Source organism: Cyprinodon variegatus, unplaced genomic scaffold (assembly GCF_000732505.1).
Source record: "Cyprinodon variegatus isolate N-32 unplaced genomic scaffold, C_variegatus-1.0 Scaffold516, whole genome shotgun sequence".
NCBI lineage: Eukaryota > Metazoa > Chordata > Actinopteri > Cyprinodontiformes > Cyprinodontidae > Cyprinodon > Cyprinodon variegatus.
The window spans coordinates 231397-241421 of NW_015150969.1; the positions used below are offsets into that span (position 1 = coordinate 231397).

General features: G+C 38.8%; 1 protein-coding gene across 1 annotated transcript in view; it reads left to right on the plus strand.

The window, feature by feature from the left end:
• LOC107094960 (heat shock factor protein-like) overlaps window positions 1-9720 on the plus strand; it is a 16089-nt gene extending 6369 nt beyond the window's left edge. The window contains exons 4-15 of the mRNA XM_015390887.1: window positions 434-558; window positions 1631-1706; window positions 3355-3416; window positions 3678-3756; window positions 4824-4945; window positions 5024-5238; window positions 6041-6200; window positions 6590-6661; window positions 7475-7580; window positions 7673-7726; window positions 8272-8314; window positions 8403-9720. Coding sequence (XP_015246373.1) covers window positions 434-558; window positions 1631-1706; window positions 3355-3416; window positions 3678-3756; window positions 4824-4945; window positions 5024-5238; window positions 6041-6200; window positions 6590-6661; window positions 7475-7580; window positions 7673-7726; window positions 8272-8314; window positions 8403-8590 — 1302 coding nt within the window. The 3' untranslated portion in view covers window positions 8591-9720. The remainder of the gene's footprint in view (window positions 1-433; window positions 559-1630; window positions 1707-3354; window positions 3417-3677; window positions 3757-4823; window positions 4946-5023; window positions 5239-6040; window positions 6201-6589; window positions 6662-7474; window positions 7581-7672; window positions 7727-8271; window positions 8315-8402) is intronic.
• Window positions 9721-10025: the final 305 nt, after the last annotated feature.

The following is a 10025-nucleotide window of genomic DNA, read 5'->3' on the forward strand; positions in this document are numbered from 1 at the left end:
TTCGATTACAGTCAAGTAAAGGCCAAAGTGGTACAAAGTACAAAAAGGAATAAAAGAAAACTCCTTTAGTTCTGTCTGGATTAAAAACTTGAAATGCATCGTCTATAATAACCCTTTTAATATTTAGGTGGTTGTTTTTTTTTTTCCCTTGGCAGACAAACTGGCACATCAGCACAGCGATGTTAAATCCCCTGTATCAATAGTTCAGTAATAGCTGTGTAACTGACTTATAATGAAACTGATCGAGGTCTACCTTGATCTGAGCAATCACAGCATGCCTTAATCAGGATTTGGGATCAGTTCCATCTGCAGTAATAGTAGAAGTAATAACAATACATGTTTACACTCTACCTACAAATACTTAATATTGACAGAAACCACTTTGTTGGTTTTCTCTCTTTGTGGTAATGGACTATTCCATGTTGTGTTGCAGGTGTCATCAGTCCGTCAAGAAGAAATGAAGATCTCAACAGATGAAGTCAACAAAATCCTCAGTGATGTCCAGCAGATGAAAGGAAAACAGGAAACTATTGACTCCAGGATCATTGCCATGAAACAGTAAGAATCAGAAGCGAAACTGCATCATGTGCTTACCTTACCTCACCTAGTTATTTTAGGTTGAGTTTTATTCAAACAACCTTTGAGGTGTTAAATGGTATATTAGACACCCTTTTAGAGAAAAAACGATTTTAAACCAGAAAGTTTGCTTATAGCCGAGCATACACTCTACGATTTTTTTCCCCCCTTTTCGGGCCGACTTTCCAGATGTGCGAGAATTTTTCGATTGGGCTGACTTTCAGCCTGATCGTGCATCATGTATTGTACGGGGAGTAACGAGGGGCAATCATCCTCTCACGACCGCCTTCGATTCAGGAATCGTAAGGTCGGGAGAAAATCAAACTTGTTTGATTTTCAGTCAGCCGTTGTGGGCAAATCGCTCAGTGGACATGCACAAACAAGGATACTTCTTCTTCCTCTCAGATGAAAACAAAAGCATGGCTGGGGTGCAATGAGTGAAATGAAGTTCTTTCTGTAAAATTGACAGACCGTAGTAGCCACATTAGCTCAGCCATGCCTTTGTCCAAATACACTGTTGCCTTTTATTTTTAGGGCTCTCAGCACAAAATTGCACAAATTGCCAAGGCAGCGCTTTTCACTCTAGTGAGCTTCATATTCCTCTTCTACTAGTGGGGCTTCCGGATAGACGAGTCAGAGTAGCACCATCTCACTGTGGAGCTGAGGCCGACGTGGGTTTTAGACGTACAGTGTGAGCAGGTAGATCGCACAGAGCGTCGGGTCGCACAGTGTGAGAACATCCATCGTGAGCTGTGAACTCGCACTGTATGACGAGCTGTAGCTGCGTGCAACAATTGAAAAATATCGGAAAGTATATGCCCGGCTTATGTTTTTATCATTTTTAAAAATCATTCCTTTGCTCATTTCTACTTATTTAGTTAACATCCATTAAACAATTATTCTCTGTAAGCACAAGACTTAAAGTCTAACAAGTTAGGCTATAATTCTCTGTTCTCCTGTTAAATCTGGGCCTTAATTTAGCGTCCAAAGTGTTTGTTTTCTTTTAACCACAACTGTCCCTCCTTTAACCTCCCCATATCCTTTTCTGTTTCAGTGAGAATGAGGCTTTATGGAGGGAGGTGGCCAGTCTGAGACAGAAACATGTTCAGCAACAGAAAGTTGTCAACAAGGTATTGAAATGCACAGACCAATCTTAAAGTTATAATGAAGGATGTTGTTTTTCTGGGTTGATTATCTAAATAATTGTCAATCATTCTTGTGATATGTTTATGCAAGGCTTACCGGAGTCTGACATAGTGGAAAACTTGCTTGTATGAGTGATGCAAACAGCGACTTGTAAACAGACTGTGCAAGAGGAGAAATGGGCTCGTGCATGCTTTTGGACCTGTTGTAATAGGCGTTCCCTCTCGGGAGTGGGTAAAGGGTTGTGCATGTGCATTTTTAAAGTGGAGAGAGCGGGTCTTTTTAAAAATTTGAGAAAATCCTCCACTATACCTTTAATGATTGAAGAAGGAGGCTGCTTAGATTAGTTTTGCTCATACAGCATTGAATAATGGTATGCGTTTTAGTAAATGTTAGCCAATGGAAAGTATGCTGCTCAAAACATTGGACAAGCGCAGAGTGTTCTCAGCTTTTTAAAACAATGATTTTGACCAAATTTTATTTTGCACTGCTGGTCAGATGGATGAAAGAAGATAACTACACCCTAATTTAAAAGTCATAAATACCTACTAGGTTGGGAATATTTATATATTTTTTTAAGATGCAGACAATAGTGATTGGCTTAAAAAAAAATAGATCACCATCCTGTCACTCTGATTAGCAAAACCCTATTTAAACTGCAGTTTACTACCTGCTGGCCAGGTGTCTTCTAAGCCTTTTTTAATGGTCGTCATTTCTATCTTAGCAAACCCCTAGAACTGTCAATGGTGTTCCCCAAACAGACAAAGTCTAAAATCTTTATTTCAAACAAAAGTCTATAGTAATTATTTGACCATTTTGCTGAATCTTATTTTCTTCTCTCAGCACCACATAGGGGTGTGGGAAATAATCGTTTTGGCGATTTATCGTGATATTCGGCTGCCCAATATAATATTGATCTTTCACTTCTTATTATCGATTGTTGAACCTAAATGTTGTCCATCAAAATTGGTTTAAAATGGCAAAGGCTCCATTGAAAACAAGACAGGCATCATCCATAAAGAGAGCAGATTAGGTGAAACCACAGATATTTTGTCATTCAAGCTGTGTATTCAAACAAAGCCCACATTCTGGGAGAGTATAAACGATCATTGTTTGATGCAAGCTGCATCGTTTTTTTATGATGACATTGTAGCTATACCTACCTCTGTTACCCACATGCACCTCCTAACCTCCATGGTGCCATGGTTACCTTGAACCAGTTATTTGCGAATCCCCCGTGTTTTTAGTCAGAGGTTTGGATGTGATTCTGTGGTGGTGTCACAGGACCATCAAAGGGCCTGGCATAATGTACTACAGTGTCCTAGTTGGTGCTGTTAATACTTGTGTGGTGAAAACTTTTTTCTAAGCTGTTTGTTAAATTTAATGTGTTCCTATTCATGTGGTCTAGGCCTTAGATTAACTATAGGGCTCTTTAAGGGAAATTAGACATTTGCATGTGAGACATTTGCAAAAAATTAACTAATCGTCCCACACCTACAGAAACACTGTAACTTTTACCCACTAGGCAAGCTAAACCGATACCCTCCAGGTCTGCACAAAGCCACGCTAATATGGTTTTGAAAAGTTGTTCACTGAACTAATTAGAAACTGTCTTTTTGTTTTGTTTTTTTGCAGCTGATCCAGTTTCTGGTGTCTCTCGTTCAAACCAACAGAATCATTGGAGTCAAGAGGAAAATGCAAGTCTTTTTTCAAACACAGCTTGACATCTTAAATCAGACTGGAAATACAACTAGATTTATATGTGAATACAGCAAACTAGGATCTATATTTTGTAAACAGTCGGATAATACTTTAGTAATATTTTGTATTATTGTAACATAAATTAAACTCAGCTAACAGAGTTCATTTTTTTTTCAGATAATTTGTTTAGAGTTTCAAACAATATGATCATACATGCACCTTATAACGTGGCCTATATTTGCTTTCTCCACCTGCAGTCCTCTGATGCTCAATGATTCCAGCTCTGCCCACTCTATGCCGAAGTATAGCCGGTCCCTTACAATGGAGCACATTCAGGTAATGAGCCCTGATTCTACAGCTGGTAAAATAAGTATTGACCATGTTATCATTTTTCTCAGTAAATATATTTCTAGAGATGCTATTGACCGGACATTTGCACCAGATATCCAGAAATGAATTTATGTGTAATAAAGTAAAATGGAACAGGGAAAAAAATATTGAACACACATACTGAAATTTATTTAGTACTTTGTACAAAAGCCTTTGTTGGTAATGATGGTAGGGTTAGGGGTCATAGAATGACCCCTAACATTTTGGAATGACCCCTAACCGATGCAAACAGCAACTTTTAAACTGAGCATGCACGAGGAGAAAAGGGCTTGTGCATGCTCTCGCATGTGTTTAGTAGGCGTTCCCTCTCGGGAGCGGGTACAGGGTTGTGCATGTGCTTTTTATTTTTTTCAAAGTGGAGGGGGGGGTCTTTTAAAAAAAAAAGGTTAAAACTGGAAAAAAAAATGTAAGACTAAGAAGGAGCCATTCTCAGATCTATCAGAGCTACTGGGGTCTGGCAAACCCTTAGCTCCATCTCAGATGACTTCAACCAACTATTTCCTATTGATGCAGAATCCTTTCATCTCCATGTTTGCACACTAACCAGAAATATATATTTATATATTTTGGACCGATCAATTGATTTAATATCCTATTGTATAAATTTAAATACTATATATATTTTCAGTAAGGTAAGTACTTTTATACCACCCTAGAGTTTCTGCTGCTATTATTTTTGAAAAATTGTTCTTAATAAAGGTTGAAGCTATAACCTTTAATGCACTCCTTGTATTTCCATTGTCCAAAGTGACTACTACTAGCATATTTCACAGTTTCTTTTTAGCTAACATAATTTATAGGTTAACTCCCAGAGGGAATGATTAAAATAAAAGCAAGGTTTTAAAATGATTTCTGTCATTTATATAGTTTTCATAATAATTGAATAGTGTAAATTTGATAAATCGAATTTGGTGTGTTAAAAATAATCAGACTTCTTTCGGGCATCATATAATCCAGTCCTACTCTGTGGGGATCTGTGTAACCCTTATTTTCTCGATTGATGTTAATTTCAGAACGCAGCTGCCAATCTGCTCGCTGCAGACTCGACCTTAAATTCTGGACCGATCATCTCAGACATCACGGAGGAACCCCCTTCCTCCCCAGAAGAAGCAGTCGCTGACTGGACTGACCTAGGGTGAGGACTTAAGAGATCCGCCTCCTTTATTTATTTTTCATGCAGATATATATGTAAGGCTTCCCTGTATATCTGCAGCGAGAACCATGCAACTTTCATCAAAGAGGAACCATCCAGTCCCGAGGTGGAGGAGTGTCCTGTTCTTGAGGTTGAGCAGGACTCCCTCCCAGCAAACGAAGACACCCCTCTCTCCCCCACCACCTTCATCAACTCTATTCTTCAGGACGAGACACCGCCGACGCAGGTCACGTCCTCCACCGCCACCACAGCTAATTCCACCAACACCCCAGCAGGTAGAAACTAATATACAGTCCTACAAATGTTTCAAAGTATTTATGGAGCGCTGTTTAAACCTTGGATCATAGGTCTGGTGGAAGAACAATGAACTTTACTATAAGCTATTAGATGTATACATATATAATAGCTGGCTAGGTGACATACACAAATGTTTGCAGTTTCTCTATCATATGGAAGAACTTAAAGGTTTAACTAAATTGCTATGCTTTGAAGAAAACGATTACTGCACATCACCCTGAATGCAGCATTTCTGTGGTGAAACATGGTGGTGGCACCATCATCTCAGGGGTATGCCTTTCTCCAGCTGGTCCCAAATAAGAATCTTGGGCAAGATCTGAGAATTATTTTTCATCCATTATAATGGAGTTGGAACTTCTTTGGAAGAAAGAGGCAAAAATTTCAAGCTTGATGATACATATATTTGCAGATGTGAATTTCAGAAGACCATGCATGCTTTTCCTTCTACATCCAAATGTTGCACTATTTTTTTTTTTTTGCTTCTCATTAAATTCTGTTAAAGTTTAAAAACAATCCACTGGACTTGGTTTCCAAGGTTTGAAGACGTTTCGCATCCCCTCCAGGAAGCTTTCTCAATTCAAATGAATGACTATGACCTGGATGCCTGAGAATCTTCATCAGCATATTCTCATTAAATTCCACTTCCAACAGATTAAATGTGAAAAGATGTAGCAGTATAAATACTTTTTGCTAAGCCCTGAATTAGATCTTCTAAATGAATTTTGATCATTCGCTTTAAATTTTCACCCTGGTAACCTTTGGTCCATCTCTGTTTTGCAGCCATCCCTGTTGTTGTGGTGAGCCCTTCCACCACTGGGGTTCCGACTCAGCCAGCTCAAACCATCAAATCTCCGGCCCCTGTTGCCTGCTCCAATCCTGCTTCGGCCCCCAGCCCCGCCACACCTAAACAGAAATGTCAGACCATCGCCCGTCTAGACAGGTTACTACTTTAATCATTGGGGACAGCAGGAAGTGCTGCTGTTGCCTTGCTTCTGTTAGCTGCTGCTGTGTTCTCATAATAAACCCACCAGTAGCCATAACTTGGGAACCTTATCTGCTTAAATTAGGGCAAACATCAACTATTTTCAGCCTACCAACCAATTAGAAACAGCTCAATAGCTCCCTTCCGAAATGTCATATAATCTCAGATTCTTTTTTCTTTTTTGTACGTCACTTAATTAGTGGTGCAGCTGCGGTAAAAGCACAGCCTCCTTAGAGTCTTTTTTAGTGACGTGTACTTGCATTGCAATCCCAACATATGAGATCTTGTGACATTTCTCATCGGGTAATTGTGAAGTGTTTCATTAAAAATCCTTGTGCTTCTCTTAGGTTCCTCCCCCCACCTCCTGCAGGTGGACTCTCACCTGATGTTTGGCGCATCCTATCGAAACTTCCTGAAAAGTGAATCTTTCAAATGATTATCTTAGACTGCATGTAAAAGATGGAGCCAAGCCATTTTTTCCCCCCACTTCTGACCTGCAGAGGCTTGTTTCTGTGATATTTAAAAATAATCGGAGTCAGACAAACCGATTTAAACCAACTTGATTCATAGGTTGTCTGTTAGAATGCAGAAATCATCTTGCTATGCAGAGGGACTGCTGGGTTTCTCTGAGGTCTGCCTGCTGCTAAACAAAACGCTAACTGCCAACTTCTTGCACAAAAAATTACAGCCTCCAATTTTCGGACATCATTGTGGCTAAAGCTTTCTTTTATATAGAGTCTAAGATGATTACTGAACTTGTAGGGTATATATTTATTTCTATCTCTGGTGTCATTCTGCATTTTCTCTTTTTGTCTTTTATTTCAATAGTAAGCAAAAACAGCACTACAATTTCAGAAGTTACACAGTTGAATTTAAAGTGCAGCATCAATTTGCTGCTTAACTTTATATTCAGGAAAATATTTTAATATATAGTCTGCTCAGTGTTTAAGAACTCTGACTTTTTGCACCTCAGTCATGTTTTTCTTTTTGTTTGTTATACAGATCAGAGATCATTTTAATAAGGCTAGATTGTGTTTATAAGAAGCTTTGAAAAGTCAGATTTCCAGTAGAATTGATCTGAGTTGAGGGATCAAAGACCTTAATTTTATAAGCAGCTGGACATGAGTTAAACAAACAGTTTTCTTAATACGGACAAAAGAAAAAAATGTAGAATAACATCAGACCCAACATGACATCTCATGCCTGTCTCTCTCCCTCTGATTTTGTCCCAGGCATGAACTCTCTGACCACGTCGACAGTATTGACAACGGCTTAGAAAACCTGCAGAGTATTTTAAACTCTCAAACCTTCACCTTTGACCCGTCTCCCTTCATGGAGGTAACTCTGTCTGTATTTAATTTATTCCAATTCGTGAATCTCTGATTATCAGTATGCATATTTATTTATGGAAATGTTTTGTGTGTCTTCAGTTTTTCAGTTCATCCGTTCCTTCTGGAGACTTTGACCTTGAAAGTTTGGATAATGTACGTTTGATTTTACATATGTATTACACCTTTAGCTTTCCTCCTTATCCTCCTTTCCTTCTTATGACAATAGACACCTAATCAGTATCAATAGAAAATATGTCCATTAGGGTGTCCCATATTAAGATGAACTCATTGTGGCATCTGAGGGAGACAGAGGACTGGTATAAGAGACCAAACAGGAAAATAAAAGGAAATAAAAGAAAAATAAAAATTGGTTTAGTTACTCATGTTTCTCCAAATGATAAATAATTTACTTGAAGTCATTCTTATTTTAAGCTATCAGCATAATCTGTTTAATATGCAGGATGTTGCTGTCTGAAATTGTGTTAAAATGTCAAGAGGCATCCAAGAGGCTCAATGTCTTTATCAGACCGCTTTATCCTGAAAACTACTTTTTTTTTTTTTTTTAAGAGACTGCCGTCTCTGATGGATTATTCTGACCCACTAATCCGGATGAAAATCTGGGGGGTTTCTCAGATGCGTCACTAATAAGACTGTTTTGATTTTGCACCAGTTTGATTTAAGAAACTGTTTGTTTTCAGCTGCTTTCTGATGAAGTCCCTAAAGAAAGTGAAAATGGAACAGGTAACTACTGCTTCTCTTCATTTGGACCAAGCATTGGTTCTAGCATTGCTTTTTTCATGGTGACCTTTTCCATTTGTAATTGGTGCAGGGAAGCAGCTGGTGCAGTACACTGCCGCACCCCTCCATGTGACCGAGCCAGTGGTTCTGGGGGAGGCAGACACTGACCTCCCGTCTCTTCTGGAGTATGAGACGGAGCCGCTGTTTAACACTGACACGGCAGCGGGCGACCCACCCGAGGTCTTACTGAGTCCCAGCCAACTGGACTCTAGCCTCTAACACCCTCAAGAATGTAATGACTCCTCAGTAACCACAGGGCACTGAGCCCCAGCTCAGCAGCAGCAATAGACAATGACTAAATTGATGGGTTGTAGATCAATCATTAGGTCAAAGGTCATGTTTTTATCAAGCAGATGTTATTAATCGATATTAATCCATTTCTATACTCTAGGATTATTTTAGGTTTTATTTTGTGTTTGCCACCTAAATCGAGACCTTTCTTTGTTTCTTGTTGTACAAAAAGATGAAAAGTAAAAAAAAGAAAAAAACTGTGAGAATCCTAATAAAACGGGGTCACATGTACCTGCTGGTGTATTCAGGGACAGATCTGGGAGCAGACGTAGTACATATGATGTCACAGTAAAGGTGAGCCAGGAGCATGTGACCCAGACGCTTTCTGCTCTGCATGTTTAAGTCGAATTTGCTGGCTGTTTTTTTTTTTCACTTGTATAATTTAAACATAAAGAGAGAATCAGAATATTTTTGGAAAAGTTTATTACAGAGTGTTTAATCGTCCTGTTTGTCCATCATCAGTGGAAGCAGCAGAAAGGGACGCTTTGATTGAGATCTGAACAGATTTCTCTGTCCTCACGAGCCATGCTGCAGGTTTCCTGCAGATCTTCTGACTAAGTTTTATCTGGACCCCTGATTAGGCATGGGCCAGTATAAAATTCCTATGGTATGTAAAAATACCACTATGCACACAATTTAAAACAACAACGTATGACATTATCTAACTGTTTTGATTTAAAACGATGGCGGCAAATATTTCCCTGAGGCTCAAACTTACTGCATCGATGTTCTCTATTAAAATAGATTTTTTCCTTTTTAATGCATAGACTTCAGCTGAAATGTAGAATAAAAACTTGCTAGTTTCAGTAATTTATTTCCAATATTTAATGTACAATAAGCATTTAAGTCCTTATTGTACCAAATACTCCTTTATGTGTCTTTATTTTTATTTTTTTGGCAACTGATGGTAAAAGAGGAAAGGGGTTCTGGAGTTTAATGTGTGCCAGCTTATTGCCGGAGTGCAGCAGCATGTAGGGGAGGGGTAGCACTGCATTACTCTATGTAGCTGGTGAAAATCTGTCTCTTCTTATACCTTATGTTTCATCTTCTCAAAAAAATGAAGAAACATAAAGACAGAATATTTCGTCGTTTTGTGGAAACTTTACTTTTTAAAACCTTGGTGGACTTTAATGCTGGCAACCGGCCCATGCCTACTCCTGACAGTCTGCTGCACTCGGCTCTAACACTGCTGGAGTTTGAGAGAAACATGGAGTACGTCCAAAAAGATGAGGGGCAGAAAAGTTCTGGGAATATGTATGTTTAATTTGTTTTGCTGAAGAGAATTGATGGCACCATTCACTCAAAAAATGCAAGCTTTTTAAATACACAATTTTCTCTTATCAGAAAGGTTCAATGTATGATA